Source organism: Chinchilla lanigera, unplaced genomic scaffold (genome assembly GCF_000276665.1).
Source record: "Chinchilla lanigera isolate Chin_1 unplaced genomic scaffold, ChiLan1.0 scaffold00107, whole genome shotgun sequence".
NCBI classification, from domain to species: Eukaryota; Metazoa; Chordata; class Mammalia; order Rodentia; family Chinchillidae; genus Chinchilla; species Chinchilla lanigera.
Window position 1 is genome coordinate 3485426 of NW_004955508.1, and position 24782 is coordinate 3510207.

General features: G+C 36.6%; 1 protein-coding gene across 4 annotated transcripts in view; it reads left to right on the plus strand.

Moving 5' to 3' along the window:
* The window catches only part of Xrn1 (5'-3' exoribonuclease 1), a 120357-nt gene that overhangs the window by 43886 nt on the left and 51689 nt on the right, over window positions 1-24782 (plus strand). For all 4 annotated transcript variants that reach the window (XM_005407742.2, XM_013506250.1, XM_013506251.1 and 1 more), the window contains 8 exons: window positions 819-988; window positions 2221-2341; window positions 2434-2532; window positions 4909-5012; window positions 7764-7895; window positions 12393-12555; window positions 19870-19983; window positions 21881-21979. In XM_005407742.2, coding sequence (XP_005407799.1) covers window positions 819-988; window positions 2221-2341; window positions 2434-2532; window positions 4909-5012; window positions 7764-7895; window positions 12393-12555; window positions 19870-19983; window positions 21881-21979 — 1002 coding nt within the window. The remainder of the gene's footprint in view (window positions 1-818; window positions 989-2220; window positions 2342-2433; window positions 2533-4908; window positions 5013-7763; window positions 7896-12392; window positions 12556-19869; window positions 19984-21880; window positions 21980-24782) is intronic.

Here is a 24782-nt window from a genome sequence, read left to right on the forward strand (position 1 = left end):
CAATATGTAATACAATAAGCATTGTTAATTCCCTACCACTCTGTTTGTAACTCTGTAATGTCTGTACTGATCCTTTGCTATTTTGTAAAATGTTGTCGGTCTGTTAGTATTTTCCTCCTTTTATTTCTAAAATTTAAAAAAAAAAAAAAAAGTGATAGGATCCCATAAGACTAGTCTAAGTTCCTTTTTGCTATTCCTACATACAAACTTTTTTTTTTACGAGGCTCAAGCTGGCCTCGCACTCATGGCAGTGCTCCTACCTCAGCCTTCCGGGTGCTGGGATTACAGGCATGCACCACCCTGCCCAGCCCACATGAACACTGATAACATTTTGTTCTTTAAGAAAAAAACTTTGCATTCTGATTAGAATTATATTAAATGTGTAAGTTAATTTGGAAAAGTAGATATAAGTCTACCACTGCAGAATTTACAAATTTATACCATATAATTATGATATATAATATTTATGATAAATGCACATTAATACTTTATTCTTAGGCTGAAGGTGTAAATCAGATGGAGGGTGCAAAGCCATTTTTTGTTCCACAAAAAAAAAAAAAAAAATGTTTTGTTTCTCCGCTGCTTTTTAATCTGCACGTCGGTGGTCACTGTTGGAAGTAATAGCATCAGAGGAATTTGCAGGGCAGCAATGTTCCTGTGAAGCAGTGTGTCTCTTTTTCATGTAATAAAATGGAAAAGAATTTTTGGTAGATGTTTTTCAAGAGCACAAGTAGTAATTCTGCTATGAAGGGAAAAGATTTATTCTGTATGTTGACCTTAGGGAATTTTTTAAATTTTAATCCTTTCTTTACATTTAGAAGCGATTGTTGGAAGCCATGGAGACATGTAACCACGCCCTCAAAGAGGAAGAGAGGGGAAGAAACCGGCACAGTGAGTGCCTAATGTGCTGGTATGATAAAGACACAGAGTTCACCTATGCTTCTCCATGGCCAGAAAAGTTCCCTGCCATAGAACGTTGCTGTGCAAGGTAAGGTTATTTGATAGTTTTCAGTGACAAATAAGCCCTGATACCAAAATAGCTTTGATATCTACTTGTAGAACTATCAGTAAGTTTATGTCAGTCAGTTGATAATGAGCCAAGTATGGTGGCCTGAGCCTGCTGTCCCAGTCACTGGGGAGGCTGAAGTGGGGAGGATTATTTAATCCTGGTAGTTCAGCTGGGCGTGGTGGTGCACACCTGTAATTCCAGTACTGAGGCAGGAGGATTTCTGAGAGTTTGAGGCCAGCCTAGGCTACATAGAGACCTCAAAGCCAGCCTGTACTGCATACCAAGACACTCTCTCAAAAAAAATTCTAATAATAAGCCAGTAGTTCAAGATTAGCCTGGGCAATATAGTGGTACACTGTATCCAAAAAAAAAAAAGGTAGTGAGTTAAGTCCAGTTTGCCTAGGATTATAACATCAGTCATACTTTTCCTATAATTGACCACTTAGGTCAGATTTTATTTCTCTTCCTTTCTGTTAAAATTTTGTATTTTTTCTTTCTAGTATATATTTCTGCCCTCTGTCTCCTCCTAGAGGATTTTTGTTTTGAATATTTATCAATTTTTCTCTCATTGTCAGTGTTAAATAATGTTAGCATTACAAAACATGCTTTAAGTTGGCCCATTATGCCACCAATCACCTAACTAGAGGAAAAGAAAAAAAATAAAAGAACCCCTCTCTTATTTTACATCAAACTCATTTTTTTCTTTCTTTTCATTAAAGTATCATTCTTGGTTTTTCTCTAATCTTCCATGCAAAAAATCTGTCTAGTTGCCAATAGATTTGCTAATATAGTTGTAATATTTAGTTTAATTTTAGTTGTAATATTTCCTTTTGTTAAAAAGTTGAAATAGATTACAAATTAATTAACTTTTCATCTCAAGCTTTGGAACATGAAGAAAATAGAGATTTATATTGTGCTTTATAATGTTCTTTATTTTAGGAATTAATTATATATAAGTTTATATATGTTAATTATATATAAATTTTAAATTAAAGGGGAAAAAACCTGTGCTTACTAATCTAAGGTTCAGATTTTTCTGGACCAGTAACAAAAGAGAAGTTTGGTTGTTCTGGGCAGTATTTTGTCTTAAAGAACAAGTTTTCATTCCTTTTTTTAAAAGCAAGGAATAGTCTTATAAAACAGTCAAGAGAAAGTTGAAAAACTCATTGCTTATAATGTTTGAATTTTAAATACCTTGATTTACTTTCTAGGTACAAAATAATATCACTAGATGCTTGGCGTGTAGATATAAACAAGAACAAAATAACCAGAGTTGACCAGAAGGCATTGTATTTCTGTGGATTCCCTACTCTGAAACACATCAAACATAAAGTCAGTGACTACTTAATTCATAATTTTTCACTGTGTTATGCAAAGTGATTATGGAGAAATAATTAAAATTAAATTTTTTAATTATTTTAAAGTTTTTTTTGAAGAAAAGTGGTGTTCAAGTATTCCAGCAAAGCAGTCGTGGAGAAAACATGATGTTGGAAATCTCAGGGAATGCACAGTCAGACGAACTTGTAAGTACTGTATTCATCAGTCATCTATCAGGTGTTTATTGTGTATAAGTTTTGTAGCTGCCAAGGTGTTTACCAAAGATATGTAACATGCTATGATTCACATGACTGCTACTTTGAAATCTTTATTTTCATATTATTAATTTGGTGACAGTGTCAGTGCACAAAAGAAATATTAAAAAAAAGCAAGTTTATCCTTTGTGGCATAGTTGATAAGAGCATGAACTGTGGAAGTGGCAGTAGAGCTAATGAACATGATGGAATACATGTTATTGTTTGTTCAAATATACAGGGTGAAAAGAGGACGAAAGTAGTACATATGACTGAGGTGTCTAGGCTAATTATCTAGAAAAAGACTCCAGTTTACTGGACTAGAAAAGTTAAAATAAAAGGGTTGCTGATTTAGAGAGATCAGTGATAGATAACAATAGAATGTTAAGGCAGTACTAAGATGTTTAACTGAAGCTGCTCTACCATCCTTTCTGTGCACTTTGAAGGTTACTAGTTCTGATTCCATGCTTAGAATTAAGAAAATAGTCTAATCATTTTATTGTGTCCTGTAGTTCAAATACCGAAACTCAGTTTAAAGCCAGGCATAGTGATGCTTGCCTATCATCACCTGAGAGGCTGAGCCAGGAGTGATCACCTTGAGTTTGAGGCCAGCACAGGCTACACAGTGAGTTCAACACCAGTTCAAAGTATAGAGTAAGACCCTTTCTCAAGAAAACAATCACTTCCCAGCCTTCTGGCTAAGATCAAGTGTAAAAAAACAAAATCAGAAACAAAAACATAGTTTAGAAAGGCTGTTTATTTACAGTTAATACCTGGCGCTAACTAGAGATTGGAGAGATAGAGTCATACAAATGGTCAGCAGAGAATAGGTAGCTGAGGCCTTAAAGCTCACTTCCCTGAAAAAAAGAGTACATTGATAGTTCAGCCTCAACATAAAGAAAAGCCAGTAAAAGTGACACAGTGGAGCCAGAAGGGAAAAAATAATGATTCCTAAGTCAGGCGATACCACAGAAGCTTGGAGCAGGGGTTGTATGCTACGTAAGTCTGAAAAAAAAAAAAAAGAAAACCTGAAACAAAGTCTGAATTTGTCCATTAGGGCATTGATGTTGAGCTGGAGAATTTTATTCTGGTAAACTTGTGAAGACATAAGTCCAGCTCCTAAGAGCCAGCACTCTGGGAGAGTCAAAAGCTAGAGCCCATCCCAGGCAACTTAGCAAAAGTGAAAGAGCTGAGGATATAGCTTGGTGTGAAGGCCTTGGGTTCAGTCTTCAGTACAGGAAGAGAAGGAGGTGACTAGCCTAGGACTAGATAGAAAGGAAGTAAAAGGTAGCAAATTAAAGCCCTTGATCAAGAAGTTTATCATTTAAAAAAAATATTTATCATTGAAAAGAGGACTAGAAACATCACTATGGCCTAGCATGGTAGTGCATACCTATAATCCCAGCACTTGGGAGGCTGAGGCAGGAGGATTGCTGTAAGTTTGAGGCTGGCCTGGGCTGCATAGTGAAACCCTGTCTCAAAAAGAGACAAAAAAGAAACAAAGAAACGTAACTGTGAGAAGCGACAGCTCATCAAGCAAAACCTATACCAGAGAAGGAAGTTGAGTTAATGGAAGAAGGTCTTAAAGCCACTGTGTTGAGCTGGACGTGGTGGCACATGCCTGTAGTCCCAACATTCCGGAGGCTGAGGCAGGAGGATTGCTGTAAGTTTCAGGCCAGCCTGGTCTACATAGTGAGTTCAAGGCCAGCCCAAACTACAAAGCAAGACCCTGTCTCAACCAAACAAAAAACAAAACAAAAGTCACTAAAAAAAGATTAGAATAATAAAAAGAGAACAAAAATTTATGTTTATATATCCCAGATATTCAGGAGGCTGAGGCAGGACGATTGTAAGTTTAAGGCCAACCTGAACAATTTAGTGAGATCCTCTCTCAAAAAAAAACAAAAAAATGGGGGGCTGGGCATTTAGCTCAGCGGCACAGTACCTGCCTGGCAAGCTCAAGGCTGTGAGTTCGGTTCCCAGTACCGGAAAAAAAAAAAAATGGTTTTTTTCTTTGTTTTGTTTTTTGAGACAAGGTCTCATCATGTAATTCAGACTGGCCTTAACCTCACTGTGTAGCCTAGTCTGATCTCAGACTCACAGCTGTCTTGCCCAGCCTCCCACATGCTAGGATTATAGGTATGTGCCACCATGCTTGGCTCTCAGAATAAACAATTTTTTTAAAGGCTGGAGATACAGCTCAGCACTCACTCACCAGTACTAGGGCAGAGGGAAGAGAGGTACTTAGGTAGAGGTTAGAAACTTTTACCTATTTAAAGTTTTCTCTGGGACTAAAGCATGAATTAACTTTTCTACTTTTCCTTTAAGAGTATAGAAGATGTAGCTTCATCAGTGCTTGGAAAATCCGTCTTTGTAAATTGGCCTCACCTTGAAGAAGCTAGAGTAGTGGCTGTGTCAGATGGCGAAACTAAGTAAGTGATACTTGATTTATAACTCTTCTGACTTATATTTGCTTTGCTTTTTCAATTGACTTTTTTTCTTTTAATTTTTTGAGATAGGGTCTCACTGTGCAGTCCAGGCTGATCTTGAACTCACTGTGGAGTCCAGCCTGGCCTAGAATTCGTGCAGTCCTCCTTCCTCAGTCTCCTAAGTGCTGGGGTTACAGGTGTGCCCCAGCGCACTCCGCTTCAGTGGAGTTTTTTAAATGATAAAGTCACTGTAAGAGCATTTGTACTCTGCAGCAAACATAAAATCCCTGTAATCACACCACTTGAAGTCCAACTATGATCTACAGTTTATCTGTACCTCCTGCAGTATTTTAGATGCCAATGTTATTTTTGTTTTTCTCCTTTTCTTTTTAATAGCTTGGACGTTACTTATCATAACTTCTTCCTAGCAGTTATTGTATTATTTAGCAGATGTATTTCTCTTTCTGATAAGAATTTATGTAAACCCTTATTTTATTATGCTTTTCCTGTGTTTCATTTAAATAATATATCATTTACTAAAAAGAGTTTCGAGACAGGTTCTGGCTTTACAGCCCAGACTGGCCTCATATTTGAAATTTTCCTTTCTCAGTCTCCTCAATGCTAGAATTCCAGGCATTTGCACCAACTTGTATCTTCTATTTTAAGAATAATTTCTTTTGCCGGGTGTGGTGGTATACGCCTGTAATCCCAGCACTCGGGAGGCTGAGGCAGGAGGATTGTTGTGAGTTCAAGGCCAGTCTGGACTACAAAGTGAGCTCAAGGTCAGCCTGAACTGCATAGCGAGACCCTGTCTCAAAAAGACAAAAAAAGGATAATTTCTTTTTTTTCTTTTTTCCTTCCTTTTTTTTTAGACGGGAACTTGTTACATAGTGCGGGCTGGTCTTGAACTTGCTTATGTAGCCCAGGCTGGCCTCAAACTCATGGCAGTCCTTCTGCCTCAACCTCCCAAGTGCTGGGATTACGGGCGTGTGCTACCAGGCCTGGCTAAGAATAATGTCTTAACATTTTGTTCAAGTTCACAACCATTCTATCATGAATACATAAGTTTTTCTTTGTCAGCCTTATAGTTATGTTTCTAGTCCTCTTTTCAGTGATAAACTTCTTGATCAAGGGCTCCTTACCTGCTATCTTTACTTCCTACCTACCTGGTCCTATCTGTTCTCTAAGAATTGGACTTTACCTCCACCAGTCTACTGGGATGAATTTCAAAGGCCAGCATTTTTACCCTACTGGACAAATTTACAGACCTTGTTTTAGTTTTTATTTTCCTTCAAATTTAGGCAGCATATAGCTCTGCTACATGTTCCTTTAATGCTACATGTTCCTTTATTGCTACATACCTTGGGAATCACTCTTTCTTACTATATAGTATCTTTTTTGTTCCTTGACACAAGAGTTTAGAGTTTTTAGAGGTAAGGTCCTCTGCCCTAATCTCTGCTGCATACATCTCTCAATTATGCTCTGCCATGTCATATTACTGAAGAAAAGTCAGTCCCATGTGATTTCTTGTTTTTTAACCTTTGTTGACCCCTACTTTTCTCTATGAAATCTTGAGCTTTCTTTTTGTGTCATCAAAATTCAGATCTCCTACCTTTTTTGTTGTGGTCCATATTACTAATTATGCCTTTTGTTATGTCTAAGAACTCTTTACCTAGCTGTAGATCCCTAAGATTTTCTCTTATACTGTATTTTCTTTTGAAAAGTTTTATACTTTAACTTCTTTTACATTAAGTCAGTGATCCATTTTGAATTAATTGTATAAGATAAGAGATTTAGGTCAAGTGTCACATGTTTGCCTATGAATGTTCAGTTCCTATAGCCTCATTTGTCTAAAAGACTATCACCATTGGATTATTTTTGCATCTTTGTCAAAAGTCTATTAGTATATTGGTATGTGTTTTTCAGGGTTTTCTGTTCCATTGATTTATATGGTTTTATTTTATATCTATACCACGCTATTCTTGATTATTGTAGCTATATAGTAAGTCTTCATATCAAATAGAATGATTCCTTCAATATTATTTTTCTTTTTCAAAATTGTTGTAGCTATACTAGGGTCTATGCTTTTCCATATAAATTTTAGAATAGATTGTTTGGTAGCTATAGAAAATCTTGGGTAGGGGCTGGGGATCTAGCTCAGTGGCATAAGCGCCTGCCTGGCAAGTGCAAGGTCCTGAGTTTGATCCCTGGTACCACAAAAAAAAACCTTGGGTGGATTGTTATTGAAATTTTATTAAACCTATAGATCAGTTTGGGGAAATTTGGCCTCTTCGCTATATAGAGTCTTCCAGCTCATGAGAACAGTACTATATATCTGCTTATTTAAATCTTCCATTTCTTCACCAAAGAAATGAAGTTTTACATCATGAAGATCATGTATGGTAATCATACATGTTTTATTTATACCTAAGTATTTAATTTTTCTTGGAGTGACTATAAATGGTTTTTGGTTGGGTTTTGTGTTTGTCTTTGTTGTTTTTCAGATGAAATCCTACTACATTACATAGGCTAGGCTCCTCCTACCTAAGCCTCCCAAGTAGTGAGGACTACAGGTGTGCACCGAGCCCAGCTTTCAAATTTTTTACAGGTCCTTATTTTGCAGTTTACAGTTTGTAAAAAGGAAGCTTTTTGCTCTATTTTACTATATAAAATTTTTTTCACTTTAAAGACTCACGTAGTTAGAACTCTATAGTAAAGAAGAAATTTGATGATATAGAATTTTTAATTTTTAAGATTTTACTTGGAAGAAACTCCAGGAACACAGAAGCTTTATTTGGGAAGAACTGCTCCACCGTCTAAAGTAATCCATCTGGGAGATAAAGAGCAATCCACCTGGACAAAAGAAGTGCAAGGAATATCAGAACAGTGAGTGTGCTGAAAAGTATTTACTCTTAACAAGCTAGAATTTTCATATAGCCATTCTCTAACTTATTTCCACTTAACACAGTGCTCTCTGACTACTGACTACTTCATCCTGTGCTCTAAAATAATGAATTCTAATTTAAAATATCATCTGCTTGCTATCAGTTAAAATCATGTCCAGTTTGTCACTAAAATACTTAATGAAGTACAGAAAAAAAATTAACTACTCAATAGTAGAATTAATATTTAATATTTTGCCTGAATTTGAGTGCTTTTTAACCGTAATGTCATTTAATTTTTTAACCACATGTAAATAATGAAAACAAGGGTGATTCTGTTCCTTATCTCTTTCCCTCTCACTCTTCCTACTTCCCTTCACCCAATCTTCAGATGACTTAGAAATCAACCTGTAGACCTTAACCAAACTGAAAACCTGGCCCTCCTCACAGTGCTGATTTTCAGTCTCACTAGTGTTTCGTGTCCCGTGATCCCACTCTAACATTTCCTCTCTTTCTTTCTCTAAATATTGAAAATCTTAAAACCAAGACATAGTGACAGAAACTGATATTGACATATGAAATAATGCTATAAATGTATATCCATCAACACCCTTTTTTAAACTGTAATAATAGCCTATAATAAACTTGAAGTGAATTCAAGGAGACTTGTACTCTAATTCTGGAGCTAATAGTAGGCCTAGCATAAAAAGGAATAAACATGCTTCAAACAGGTGGAACACGTTTTTCCATGCTTCAAACAGTAGAACACATTTTTACTTCCCATCAATATACATTAATTTATGCTATTATAACTTATATCAGTCCAAACTTTTTTCACATAAATAAAATCAGTAATAAAGCATGTGATTATGTTAGTGATTCTTCATAGTATGCTCAGTAAGGGTAGGGGACATGTCTGTTTTTTTCAACATTGTATTCTAATTTCTTTGCTGGTATTGAGGCCCCCAGTAATTATTACTGTTGTTTGAATAACACTGTTTTAGTCAATACTCTTTGACTGGGCAAAAATGAAACTCATTCAGAGTACTTCAGATAAAGGGTTCAGTTACTTGTTTATATATTCATGGTACTCATGAGATGATATTTAAGTATCAGTACAAGCACTAGGTATAATAGTGAGCACGATGGACATGCAGTCCCCACACTCTTGAAACTTAGCTAGACGGGGGGAGAGAGACATTAGCATGTGACATTTGGTCAAACTGCAGTATGACAATTATTGGAGGATCGGTACTCTGAGATCACCTAACAGAGGAGTTTCAACTTATCTAGGGAGGAATTTTCCACCTTTCCCAGGGAAATGTTGACTGCTGTTGTTTGAATGAGGAGTAGGATTAGGTCAAGAGTGAAAAAAGTATCTGTCAGGATGATGAAAGACTTACCTGTGAAGTCTCTGTGGCAGGGGGAGAGTATTACATACTGATGAAAGTAAAGAAGAAAGAGGCAAACTCAGAGAAAGGAGATGCAGTGGGAAAGGGTTACATCAGGTAAACCAAAACAAAAGAGCATGTTATAAAATAAAGCAAGAAGACAGGTCCGATGATTTAAAGAGACTAAACTAAGCAAGAGCTAATTTATGGGGCTGAAAGCCAAGCTAGCATGGGTAGAGGAATGATCAGGAGTTATATTCACTGAAAAAGTTCAAACAAAACAAAAACCAGAGATAACTAAACAAGGACGTAGAAGTAAGTGGATTGGATGTTTGGTTTATTCAAAGCAGCATAATACCATGTAAAAACACCCGAGAAGGAGGAGTGCAACATTCAGGAAGAGCAAACAATACATTTGAAGAGAGAATGAGATATGTTATGGTGCGGATCCAGAACGAGCCTCGGAAGCCTCCCACGTTCAGAAGTGGGGCTTCTGGAAGGTGACTGGGTCCTGGTGGCGCGGTAGCTAACTTCCTGTCAGAGGAGGGGCCTGCTCTGAGGCGATCACTGGGAGGTAATCAGGAAGGTGTGTCTCCCTCTCTAGGTCCTCGATTCTCTTTGCTTCCTGGCTGCCGCCGAAGGAGCTGCTGTCCTCTGGGAGGCCTTTTTACTGTAGCCTGCTTCTGTCTTGGAGCCAGCTGACCAGCCTGAAACCTCTAAAACATGGGAGCGAAAATAAGCTCCTTCTTTAAGTTATAGGTGGGGGGTACTTTGTCTCAGCAACGGGAAAGTATCTAAGACAAGTTTATTCAGGAGCAACTGAGGATATATAATGGAGTGAAAAAGTTTAGGAGTGGAAGATCTGGGAAAAGCAACAAGGAAGTTAAATGGGATGAAGACAGCTCCTGTATTTTAACAGGGTGGGATGGAAATATAGTTGGTTTGTGTAACTGACATTGGGAAAGATAAGGAACTCTCATTCCTTTTTTTTTTTTTTTTTTTTTTTTTTTTTTTTTTTTTTGGTCAGGTAGATGTTGAAAATATTGAAAAAGGTAGAAGAGGGAGGATAGTCATAAATTAGAATAAAAGATTTGAAGAAATGTTAGAAGAAATGGAAAAGTGGGGCTGGGGATTTAGCTCAGCGGCAAAGTGCCTGCCTGGCAAGCGCAAGGTCATGAGTTCGGTTCCCGATACCGGAGAAAAACCAAAAAACCAAAAAAAAAAAAAAAGTTCAGAAGAAATGGAAAAGTATCAGTCATAAAATGTAGTGGAATTATAGGCAGTATTGGTTGAAGATTGTGAATTTACAGTAAAACATTCTGCTCTATGATTTGACAGTAGAGCTCAGTTCATCCATCACACCCCCTAAAAAAAACAGATAGTTGGACTTAACAAACACTAGATTTTGCCATTACAGTGAAAACACAAAGAGGCAAGGAAGTGTAGATTACTGGCAGCTTAATTACTGAAATGGTAGACAGTAGAATGTAAGTGGGATAGAGAAGTGAAGGAAGTAGAGGGTTAATACTCTGAAAAAAGTACAAAGTAGACAGCCCAAATGAAATGGAATAAAAGTCATAGTCACAGTGGGTGAACAAGCAAGTTATAATGCAAACAGAAGTTATTAAATAAAATATATTTGAATTTGTTATTTGGGGGTGAAACGATTATGAATATCAACACCCAAAACATAGCCACGAGAATAGGTGCCTGAAGTGGGATGAAGAGCAGCTTACTGGAGGGGAAAAGGTGGTAAAAATGTGCTATCAGGGCCTTGAGTAGATCGTAGAAGTGGTCACTGAAGTCACTCTGGATGATGATGTGAGAGTAGAATGGAAAGCGTAGGATAGTTTAGTACTAGAGATTTGAGTTGTAAGGAGAACATCAACACACTCTAGTTTTAAGTTATACGAAAACAACCAGCATTTGATGGGGCTCTACATAGAGACCATGGTAACTTTCGATAAAGAGAGAGTCACTGAGCATATATAATGGAGTGAAAAAGTTTAGGAGTGGAAGATCTGGGAAAAGCAATAAGGAAGTGCTTTATGAAGAAGATGATGTTCTGAGAATATAATTTGAGTGAAAGCTCTAACACCATGTATCTCCACCAAGCGAGAGATAGATCAACATTAAAAAGCTAATTAAATTATTAGTGATAAACACTGGATCTTTTAAAATATAGAATTTTTGTGCTAGAAATGATATATCAGAAATTTAAAAGATAAATTACTATATTTGAGATAAGCAGACAATTATGAAATATTTTGAACTTAATTCAGAAGTAACCATTAAGCCAGGCATGGTGGCGCACTCCTGTAATCCCAGCACTCAGGAGGCTGAGGCAAGAGGGGAGGCTGAGGAAGGAGGATCGTTTTGAATTCTAGACCAGCGGGGGCTACAAAGTGAGGTCAAGGCCAGCCTGAACTGCATTGCGAGACCCTTATCTCAAAAGGACAAAAAAAAAAAGTAACCATTAAGCTAGGCATGGTGGTGCATGCCTATATTCTCAGCACTTAAGGAGAGGGAAGGAGAATCACTGCAAGTTCAACCTGTATATAGCGAGACACTATGGCAAAATAGAAAAAAAGTTACCATTACTAGAAATTTCAATGTAAAATTTCTAACTTGCCAGTGACTGTAAAGAAAAATCAAATGAAAAACAAGCCACAATACTATTTTGGTACAGTAGTGTCTCATTTTGGTTTAATGTGCATTTCCCTGATAACTAATAAATTGAATATCCTCTTGTGTTTGTTGACCGTGTGAATGTGCATACTATACTATTTTGTGCATACTATACTATTTTCTGCAACATTTTAAAATTAGATTGATTTCTTTTTCTTGTTACATTGTAATTTTTGTTGTTGGTTTATAGTCTCATTCTCAAATCCAGAAAAAACTAATAATTTGCCATTGAATATTATGGTTGCTGTAATCTTGTTATTAATCAATATTTTTTACTTAAGAAAATTTCCCTACATTCTTAGTTTGTTAAGCGTTTTTATCATTAATTAATACTCATTTAATCAATTGTTTTTTCTAGTTTGGATGATGATTTTCACCTTAGACTATATGCATACTTATATGCATATTTCTTATTTCTTTAGCTACTTGAGAAGAAAAGGAATAATAATAAATGAAACATCTACAGTTGTATATGCTCAGTTACTCACAGGTCGTAAATATCAAATAAATCATAATGGTGAAGTTCGTCTAGAAAAGCAGTGGTCGAAACAAATTCTTCCCTTCGTTTATCAAACCATTGTCAAGGTAAGTCTACATCAAGTTTATATTAAAATTTATTTATAAAGAAGACTAATTTATTAATGTATAATAGAGATTATTATTTACTATAACTTGCTAAATATGTGATTTTTTTTATGGAAAAAGTAAAACAAAATTTCATAACAAGACAATAGGAGAATAGCAATAGTTAATACATTGCATATTGTTATTTATCTTTCGAATAGTTGCTCAGAGTACAAGACATGGGCATTAAAATTTTCTCCAATCAATATTAACACAAACCTTTCCTTTCAGTGAATTAAGAGACACTAATAGTATAATTGACTTGCTTTTTTTTCCCCTTTTTCCCTTCCCCTTTCCCACTCTGTGTGTTGTCTTTTCACTTTGTTGATGATTTCCTTTGATGTGCAAAGGCTTTTTAATAAGATGCGATCCCAGTTGTTGATTCTTTGAATTGTTTCCTGTGCAGTCTGGGTTTTGCTCATGAACTTTCTGCCTACACTTATGTCTTCAATTTTCTACCCACTCTCTCTTCCAACAGGTTCAGTATTTGTTTTAATATTCGGATCTTTGATCCATTTTGACTTTAGTTCAGTGCCTGGTGATAGACATGGGTCTAGGTTTAGTCTTTGGCATGTGGAAAACCAGTTTTTCCAGCACCATTTGTTAAAGAGACTATCTTTTCCTCCAGTGAATATGTTTGGACCCTTTGTCAAAGATAAGATGGCTAAGTGTGCTTGGAGTTGTTTGTACATCTTCTGATCTGTTCCACTGATCCTCAGATCAGTTTTTTTTGCCAGTAACATGCTAATTTTATCACAATAGCTTTGTAGTATAATTTTAACTCGGGAAATGTGATCCCCCTGCCTTGTCTTTGTTGTCTAGAATGGCTTTTGCTATTCTAGGTCTCTTCTACTTTCAAATGAATTTTAGGATTATTTTCTCTAGTTCTGTGAGGTATGCTCATGATATTTTAATCAAGATTGCTTTAAATCTGTACAACAGGTTTGGGAGTATGGCCATTTTCACTGTTCGTTCTTCCTGTCCATGAGTAAAGAATATTTTTCCATTTCTGATAGTCTCTTCAATCTCCTTTTTTAGAGTATTGTAATTTTCAATGTATAGATCTTTTACTTCCTTTGTTAGATTGATTCCTAGGTATTTTATTTTGGGGAAAAGTAGTTTTATTTTGGGGAAATGTAGTTTCCCTAATTTCTCTCTTGGTCTATTTGTTGTTTGTGTACTAGGAATGCTATTGATTTTTGAGTGTTTACTTTGTATCCAGCTATGCTGCTGAATTTGTTTATTAGATCTAGCAGTTTTTTGGTGGAGTTTTAGGGGTCTTCTATGTACATGTCATCTGCAAATAATGATAATTTAAATTTTTTCTTTCCTATTGTCATTCCTTTTATTTCTTTCTCTTGTCTAATTGTTCTGGCTAATGTTTCCACAACTATATTAAATAGAAGTGATAATAGTGGATATCCTTGCCTTGTTCCTGATTTTACAATGAAAGCTTTCAGTTTTTGACCATTTAGTATGATTTTAGCTATTGGTTTGTCTATACAATTTCTATTAGGTTGAGATAAAGACCATCTATTCCATTTTTGTATTGGGTTTTTATCATGAATGGGTGTTGGACCTTGTCAGATTTTTTTTCTTTATCTACTGAGATGATCACGTGTTTTTTGTCTTTTGCTCTGTTAATACGGAGTATTACATTTATTGATTTGCATTCATTGAACCATCCCTGACTCCCTGGGATGAATCCTACTTGATCATGGTGTATAATTTTCTTGATGATTTGCTACATTCTGTTTGCCAATATCTTATTGAGTATTTTTGCGTCTGTGTTCATTAAGGAGATTGGCCTGTATTTTTTGTTTTTGATTGGATCTTTCTCTGGTTTTGAAACACGCTGTAGACATCTATTAAGTCCATTTGTTCACAGGTTTGTTTTAATTCTATATTTCTTTGTTGATTTTTTTGTCTAGTTGATCTATCTAATTGTGAAAGTGGGTTATTAAAGTCCCCCACTACAATTATGTTAATGCTTATTTGATTTTTCATGTCTGTTAATATTTGTTATGTATAATTGGTACAGCAATGTTTGGTGCATATATATTTATGATTATTATCTCTTTTTCTTAGAATTTTCCCTTAACAAGAATGTAGTGACCTTGTCTCTTTTGATCAGTCTTGGCTTAAAGTTTGCCTTGTCTGCTAATAGAATACCTACCCCTGCTTTTTGGAGGGGTTCCTGTGACATGGAGTATTGTTTTCTATCCTTTGACTTTTAGTCTTTAAGTTTCTTTTTGAGTTAAATGTGTTTCTTGAATGCAGCATTTTGTTGGATCTTGCTTCTTGATTCATTCTACCAATCTTTTTCTTTTGATTGGTGAATTGGGACCATTATATCAATGGTTATAACAAATATGTATTGGCCTATCATTGTCATATTGTTTTCTTGTTGGTGGTTCCTTTTCTTTCCTCTTGGTTTAATTGCTTGCTCCACCTGGTGGTTTTTTTCTATTGATGTTCTTATGATTGTGGTTTTTCATTTTCTCTTTCTAATATAACCTTCAGAGCATTCTGAAGAGCTGGTTTGGAGGTCTTGAATTTCCTCAGTTGTTCTTTGTCATGGAAGTATCTTATCATCAATTTTGAAAGATAGTTTTTTGGGGTACACCAATCTAGGTTGGAGGTTATTGTCTCTTAGGGTTTCAACTACCTCGCTCCAAGTTCTTGATTTGAGGGTTTGTGTTGAGAAGTCTACTGTGATTCTGATGGACTTTCCTTTGTAGGTGATTTGTTGCTTTTCTCTAACTGCTTTTAATTATTTTTGTGCTGAATTTCTGGAATCTTGATTATTATATCCCTTGGGGTAGGTTTGTTTTGGTCTTTTGTTTGGAGTTCTATGTACTTCATTTATTTGTATGTCAAATTCTTTTTTTGTTGTTGTTGTTGTTTGGGTTTTTGAGACACAATCTTGCTGTATAGTTCAGGCTGTCCCTGAACTAACTTTATAGCCCAGGCTGGCCTCGAACTTGCAGCAGTCCTTATGCCTCAGCCTCCCAAGTGCTGAGATTATAGGCATGCACCACCACTCCCAGCTTTATCCATGTTAGGGAAGTTTTCTGCCATTATTTATGTAAAGAGGTTTTTTTTATGGCATTTGCACTGTCTCCAGCTTTCTCACTGACCCCAGTTGTTGTTCTTTGTTTCATCTTGCCGGTGCTGGATTGACTTTTCAGGGTCACTTGCTGTTTTTAAGGTATCTTTCTTTTCATGGTCATTAGCTACAATCCTGTCTTCTAGATCTGATATTTTTTGTTTGTTTGTTTGTTTGGTTTTGTTTTGGTTTTTTTTGGTCTTTTTGAGACAAGGTCTCACTATGCTGTTCAGGCTGGCCTTGAGTTCACTTTGTAGCTCAGGCTGGTCTCAAACTTGCAGCAATCCTTCTGATTCAGCCTCCCAAGTGCTGGGATTACAGGTGTGAGCCACCACACCTGGCTAGATCTGATATTCTATCCTCGCCTTCATTTAGTCTGTTGCATATACTTTCAGTGGAGGTTTTAATCTCTTGGATTTCTGTTTGGATGTGTTTCATGGATCCCATTTTTTTTTCTTGGCATATATGGTTTCCATCATTTTCTTGAAGTGTTCTATTTTTTTTACCTCTGTCCTAATATTTTTCATTTTCATTGTCATTTCTTTTTGTACCCAAGAGATTATTTTTTCTATAGTCTTTTCCATTTGTTTTTTTCACTTCTGTCATTTCAGAAAGTTGCAGTGCTTGAACTTTCAGTTTCCTCTACATCATTGTGCTCTGGGCTTGTCCTGGGTGGGCTGGGAATCCGGAGTTGCATTTTGCTTCTGTTTCATGTTATTTTCTGATTTATAATTTTTCTTTTATTTATTTTATTTTATATTTCTTTTATAATTTTTCTTTTATTTATTTTATTTTATATTTCTTTTATAATTTTTCTTTTATTGATTATTTTATTTTATTTATTTATTTTATTCCTTTGTTGCTGCTTGATAATTTCTTATGTGGATAGCTTTATTGCAAGTATCAAGGCTTCCCTAGGGGATGTCTCTTCTTCAGGGATGTGTTCTAGATATAGGTGGTTCTTTATATCTGTCTCAAGAACCTACCTTCCCTGTTTGTTGAGGATGAAAAGTTGCCATTTGGTTCAGCACCCAGTCCTTTCATACTGAACTATGGTGATGATTATGACCCAGTACAATCAGCGTAAGGGAGAAAAACTGATCATAATATGTATGACATCCTGGCTGAAACAGTTCAGCTAGCAGTAGCAACAGCATCAAGTACAGACGAGCTACTTACAAACTAGCAAATATTATTAACCTGATACCTTTGATTGTAAGATCAAATTCTGCAGTTACGTAACAAAATCCAACATATACCAGCAGCTCATACACAGTGATTTTCTCCTTAGGGGAGTGATTTTACCCTATTGCAGGGTTGGGGTGGTGTCAAGAGGAGAAAGCCACATGATAGATTATTGAGGTAAATAAAACAGAAGCAAGGCTGGATGGCAGAGGATTTAGGCGGTTGGAGAACACGTGAGAGAAAAGATGAAAGAAAAAATGTAGAAGTGTTGAACTGAATCAGGAAAGAAAAAGACTGTTTACTCACTTGAAGATACCGTAATTTCAAGAGGTAGTTTAGGAAAGGGAGAAAGAATATGAATGGGAGAAAACAAAAAGAAAGGTAATGACCCTAACTAGTAAAAAAAAAAAGAGAGAAGGAGAAAACAACAGCAAAACTGAAACCCACCCAAAACAAAGATACCACAAAAACAAAACAAAACACTCTAACCAGACATGAAAAGGATAACCAATCAGACAAAGTAGTAAAGTTCATCTGGTGTTCACAGGTCTGTGATAGTGTCCAGGTCAGTTCCCAGAACTGTGCTGTGTATTCCAGCCAGGTTTGCTATAGCGTTTGTGCTGGGTACTGAGCTGATCTTGGCCTTTAGATGTGGGGGCTGGGACTGGTCTATTGCTGGAATTCTCCAGAGCTCTTTGATATAGAAGGACGGCTCCACCTGCTTCTGTTCCACTGGTCTGTGTGCCAAAGCATCAGGCTGCTTCTCCTAATTTACCAACTGCTGGCCCCTCCATGTTGCTTCAGACTCTTCCACGCTGGTGGTTTCGCCTGGGTATGCATGTGCACCTCGGCCAGGGCCTGGTCTTGATCTCATTGGTCCCACGCCCTGTGGACATGTATGCCCACACCTTGGCCTGGCCTTGTCTCTCTGGTCCCTTGATTCACCTGCTGTTTTTATTTCTCCCTGTTCTGGACTTTTCCAGGCCGCTTGATCCTGCCTGCGGCCTGTGCCCTGCACTGGGCTCCAAATATGTTATTCTAAATGAGGACTATTATATGCTCCGAGAAAAGTATGTATAGTAAGGAAACTTGTCTGCCTAGCATTTTTAAAGACTTACTCTCTGAAAACATTTTTAGCATTAACTTACACCCTTGCATGTTATGTTTTTGTTCTTAAAGTGTGCCTTAAGCTAATGAACATAAAAGGCATTTGCTTTTATTTTTATAATCTTAGATATGGCAAGTAAATAATTTTTTTAAGTACAGTAATTCTCTTTATCCAAGATTTTGCTTTCTGCTGTTTACCTACAGTCAGCCAAGGTCTAAAAATATTAAGTGGAAAATGACGTAATTAAACAATTTTTAAGTTTCGAATTGCATACCACTCTGAATATTGTGATGAGATCTTGTGTTGCCATTCCCTTCTGTGATGTATCCATGCTCTGTACCAGTGGTGACCATGCCACAGCGGCCTGTTTGTGTCATTGAAAGTTCTCAAGGTTCACCATCACTGCTCTATACCCTGTCCAACCATTGATCCCCTAATAGCCATTTCTGTGCAAGACTGTTAATATATCACAGCACGTGTTCAGTAACTCAGATTTTACTTAAAAATGGTCCCAAAGTAAAAGAGTAGGAATACTGACAAATAGGATATGCCAAAGAGAAGCTATAATGTGTTTCCTTTAAGAAAAAGAAAATGAAGGTTCTTGACTTAATAAGGAAAGAAGAGAAATCATATGCTGAGGTTGCTAACATTATAATAAGAAATCTTCTAGCCACAAAGTTGTGAAGAAGGGAAGAGAAATGCATACAACTTTTGCTGTTGCACTTCAAACTGTAAAAGTTACTACCACAGTTCATGAAAAGTATGTAGTCTTGCCCCACACATCATCTCATCACTTAGGCATTGTATCATCTCCCGTTATCACAAGAAGAAAGATAAGGATAGTACAAGATATTTTTAGAAATACATATACCATATTCAGATAACTTTTCTTATAGTATATGAACTGTTTGTTGTTGTTGTTGTTTTTCCAGTACTGGGAACCGAACTCACGACCTTGCACTTGACAGGCACGCACTGTGCCGCTGAGCTAAATCCACAGCCCCCTCTTATACTATATGGTTATAAGTATTCTATTGTTCTTGTACCCTTACTGTGTCCGATTTATGACTTAAACTCTATCATATGTGTGTATAGGAAAAACCATAGAATACATAGTGTTTGATACTATCTAGTTTCAGACCACAGTGGCGCGGGATGTCTTGGAAAGTAAGGAGGGGCTGCTATATTTCATGATCCTGTAATTTTGGAGGTAGAAGATAGTGTAATAATTAAGAATATAGCAATTTCTTCTTGAGTGGGATATAGTGGCTCACACCTGTAATCTCAGCATTCTGGGAGGCTTAAGGTGGAGGATTACAAGTTTCAGCCCAGCCTGAGTAATTTAGCAACTTAGGGAGAGCCTGTCTAATAATAAAAAATATGGAAGGGCTCAGTGCAAACCCCATAGATTCACTTCTAATATCACACACACAAAAAAAGTGCAGACTTCCTGAGCTGTCTTTGCTGTGTAATCTTAGAGAAGATTCACCCCCTCTAATGTGTCCTTTCCTATTTTTATCTGTAACACAAGACTTAGAATAGTCTCTGCCAGGGCTGGGGATTTAGCTCAGCGGCAAAAGCGCCTGCCTGGCAAGCGCAAGGTCATGAGTTCGGTTCCCGGTACCGGAGAAAAACCAAAAAAAAAAAAAAAGAATAGTTTCTGCCACAGAAAATTGTGTTGAGAATTAAGGGAATGGGGGAAAAGGAAAAAAAATATGAAGGACCTAGACGAGTGTAGATTCTCATCTTGTTATTTAGAAAATTTTTACATTTGACATTTGCAGACAGCATAGACATATTCCAGAAGAAAAAACATGATATGCAACTTCTAGAAGTTTTGACTGATTTTATTTTTATATTTCATTTTACATAGGACATCCGAGCTTTCGACTCCCGTTTCTCCAATATCAAAACATTGGATGATTTGTTTCCTCCTGGAAGTGTGGTGTTTATGCTGGGGACTCCTTATTATGGCTGCACAGGAGAAGTTAGTTTCTGATTTGTTACTAGTTAAATTTCTTTCCAGTTTCAAGTTAATGCAATTATTTTGCTTGTCTTCAAAATGTATTGCCAAGGGGGAAAAATAAGGAAGAATTCATTCATATATCTTGTGGACATAGCGTTTGACTGAATATCTTTAATCTTGAGCAAGTTAGCATCAGGAGATAGGCAATAAAGAATTCAAATCCCAATCAGACACAGTGGTGCACATCTGTGATCCCAGCATTTTGGGAGGTAGAGGCAGGAGAATTGAGCCCTGACTGGACAATTTAGAGACTCATGTAAAAAAAGATACATGCAAATAATTGTATCACCTTAAGAAAGTACCTTTCCACAGACTATTAACTGCAAGAGAAACAAAAAACTGTAATTGTGCATTAATGAAGGTGAGTAGCATATTGACAGTATGATCAAAGATAGTATCACAGTGAGGGACAAATGAATATTGTGTATTTGCAAGTGTATGTCCTAAAAAGGACATACTACCTATGCAGTATTCCAGCTAATACATACTCTAAACCTAATTACAAAGAAGCATCAGAAAAACCCAAAATAAAGAAAGAACTTTTTTTTCCAAAATAAAGAACTTAAAAAAAGAGAGAGCAATGAGTTTATAATCCCAGCTACTTGGGAGGCTGAGGAGGAGCATCACAAGTTCCAGACCAACCTAGGCAGCTTGTCTCACAAAATATAAAAGTGCAGGAGAGATCGGTGGTAGAGCACACTGGTGTAACTCCTAGTACAGGGTGGGTAGGAGAAAGCTAGAGGGTAGATGGAATGAGAACATCAGAGTGAAGAGGAAAAGATTGTGTTCTTCAAAATGTCCATAGTAAGCTGGACGTGATGACGCATGCCTGTAATCCCAGCACTCTATAATCCCAGCACTTGGGAGGCTGAGGCAGGAGGATCATTGCGACTTTGAGGCCAGCCTGGGCTACAAAGTGAGCTCAAGGCCAGGCTGAACTGCATAGGGAGACCCTGTTTCAAAAAGAAAAAAAAAGTCAATAGTAGAAAAAAAAAAAGGCTCTGGATATATTCCAGATTAAAGGATCGCGAGGAGGCAACTAAATGCAGTATCTGATCCTATCCTAGATCATATAAGAGAGGGAGAAAAAACTTCCATTTAAGATACTATGAGGGCTGGTGACATAGCTCAGTGGAACGCTTGATGGGCTAGCACGTGGTCATGAGTTCGATTTCCAGTACAAGAAAAAAAGACATTATGAGATCAGTTGACAAAATTGGAATATAGACAGTAGCTTCAATAAAAGTATTATATCAGTGTAAATTTATATGCTTAATTATTGTGATTTTAAAACAAAATTTTTCTTCATAAATACCAAAAATATTTAAATGTTGGAAACATGACATATAATCTGAAAGGGCTCAGAAGAATAATCATATGTATGTCAACGTATACTCAGTACACCAATGCTAAAGCAGTTTTCTTTATAATGTTAATAATACATTAATCTAGGTAAATGTTTTCAAGTGTTTTCAGTAGTGTTTTTATTTTTGCAACTTTTTGGTACTTTGAAATTTTTTACAAATAATTAAGAAAGATTAATGGCTATTAAAGCCAAGATAAAATGACTCAAATTTACAATATTATCAAATCCACTTACAAATTCCAGGAAAATTTCCACTATCCAATTTTATTGTCAGGCTGTATTTTAGAAATGGGTATTTATTTAAATAAATATGGGACTGGGGATTTAGCTCAGCGGCACAGCGCCTGCCTGGCAAGCACAAAGTCGTGAGTTTGATTCCCAGTAGCGGAAAAAAAAAAAAAAAAAAAAGAAAAGAGTCAAATAAATAGAAAAATAAATAAAATTTAATGAAAAGAGACTGAAACGTAACTGATTTTTTTTTCAACCTCCAAGGTTCAGGTTTCGGCTGATGTGATTACAGAAGGCAGAATTCGTGTGGTTTTCAGCATTCCATGGGAACCCAATCTTGATGCTTTAATACAGAACCAGCATGTGAGTACAGTAGCTCATATTATTTCATTTATTTTTTCTTTTTTTTTTTTATTTTAAAGAGAATAGTAAATGAGAAACAAAGAAATACAATACTAGCAACATACCAGTATCACAAACATAAGCAAATCAAAGCAAGAACATTCAAAGTGATACAGAGTCTCAAGACAAAATAATACGAATCAACAGTGGTTGTTACATTACATATCGCTATCCTCAACTATATTGCTCAGATTACCAGATGTAAGAATGGAAGATTGCTCAAACCATTATAGGGAATAAGAAAGTAATTCTTCGATAAAACAGTAGAGATAATACAGAGTTTCACTAGACAAGATGGTAGGAGTTCACCATTGTAATTCCATTGCATATTGTTACCTTCAAATCAGTTGCTCAACAATAAACTTTTAAAGAAGAATATTTTGCCACCTCCTTTAAATTTATTTCAAGTATTTTAAAAATAAGCGTAGAGCCTCACACAGTGGCTCACGCCTCTGTAATCCCAGTTGAGGCAGGAGGATTGCAAGTTCAAAGCCAGCCTAGGCAACTTAATGATACTATATCTCAAAATAAACAGGGCTGCAGTGTAGCTCGGTGGAGCAATTCTGGGTTTGGTCCTCAGTGGCAGGGGGTTGGGGGTGCTCTTTATAAGTGTGCTTAAAAACTCACATTACTCTACTTTAGCATATACAAGTCCCTAGGTTTGATATCTAGCACCACACACATAGATACCACAAATTCATGTAAAGTTTTTAGGGGAGAAATCATTGATTTTTAAAAATTATTAAAAGATTAAAAATGGACTCATTATTAATTCATAAGGTTTACTTTGGATTATTGTGATCAAATTTATGAGGCAGATTGATTTAAATGCCCTCTAGGAATAGATTTCAATTTTTTAAACCTTTCATTATAATTCAAAGCCTAGCTGGACGTGGTGGCACACGCCTGTAATCCCAGCACTCGGGAGGCTGAGTCAGGAGGATTGTTACGAGTTCGAGACCAGTCTAGGCTACAAAGTGAGCTCACGGCCGGCCTGAACTGCACAGCAAGACCCTGTCTCAAAAAGACAAAATAAAACAAAACAAAGCCTACATTTTTAGTTAAAAGTAGCAAATGGCCTTTCTGCTAAGGTTGTTTATCCTGCTAAAATGGACAGTCTCAACCCTAGAGAATCCTGAGAAACTGCATTAAAGCTTACAGGGTCCTTTTTCAGGACCTTTTCTCAAAGGGTGTTCATTGGCCTCCGTTCCCCTGTTAAAATGGAGTAGTTACCTGTCATTTGTTCTCAGTGATGACAGGGTCCTTGACTGAAGATGGGTAATTCACAGCCAACCAGCTATTACTATTTCTGCCTTTTTTTTCTAGTGGTAAAAGCTAAAGTTTATAAAATCTATAAGTTTATATCTAAAGCTATCCTTTAGACATGAAATAAATTTAAGATATTAAGCACCAGCACACCTCTGAGGAAACTGAAAATGTATGGAAGACAGAGATGTACCTAAAATCTCACTATAAGGTCTCTACTGGAAAGAAAAGTTAGACAGGATAGTCAAGAAACCAGCAATAGCCAGGTGTGGTGGTGCACGTCTGTAATCCAGCACTCAGGAGGCTGAGGCAGGAGGATCACCAGCCTGGGCTACATAGTGAGACCCTGTCTCCAAAAAAAAAAAAATAGCACAGAAGGCTGTTAGATAAAAAGCTGGAATTTTGTTCTGGGAATCAGTAAAGGTTGGAAGAACGAGTTAAAATACTTTTAACTTTCACTCAAGCCACTCTTTCTGTACCCCAGCTATATATTTTATATTTAGGGTTATTTATGATTATTTGTTAATTATAGCATGTCTAAATATAGTAGTATTAGTGTCTAGAGCATCAGTTATTGCTGTATATAGGACTCTTCTACATATAGGAGCACATTGGCATCATTGACCACTAGGCACTAAGTAGCCCATACAAGTAGCCCATGCCAGTTAGTGTAATTGAATATGTGTTTAGACATTTCCAAATGATTATTAGAAAAGTGGCCAGGCATGGTGGCACACATCCCTGTAATCCCAGTACTCGGGGAGCTAAGGTAGGAGGATTGCTGTGAGTTCAAGGCCAACTTGGGCTACAAAGTGAGTTTAAGACTAGCCTGAACTGTATAGTGAAACCCTGTCTCAAAAACAAAAGAAACATAGCAGTAGGTTGGTGGTGTCGCTCGGGGATGGAGCCATTGCCTGGCATACACGAGGCCCTAGGTTCAATCTCAAATACTGGCTGAGGCAGGAGGATCGTTGAGAGTTCGAGACCAGCCTGGGCTACAAAGTGAGCTCAAGGCCAGCCTGAACTGCATAGTGAGACCCTGTCTCAAAAAGACAAAAAAAAATCGCAAATACTGTACCAAAAAAATAAAGAAAGAAAAGGAAGGGAGAGAGGAAGGCAGAGAAGGAGGGAGGAAGGCAATGAGAGGAAGGAAGAAAGGAAGGAAGGGAAATTACTACTTGTATTTGAGAAACACTACCTCAATTCTTAATTCTTCTGATGTATTCTGGGAAATGTACTTGATTTGCATTATATTATTACTAAATCTTATTGTGTTCTTTATGAAAAAGTGTTGCATTCTTTATTTACATATTTTAATATTAACCTTATGTTCCCACCACCAAAAAAATTATCCATTTAGGAATTCATCAGTAGAATAATGGTGGCTGATTTAATTCCTTGCCAATCTCTTGAAATTTGTTGGGGTTTTGGTAATAAACTTTTCTTATTTTCACATCACAAATGAATATAAAATAATGATATAAATTATTGACATAAT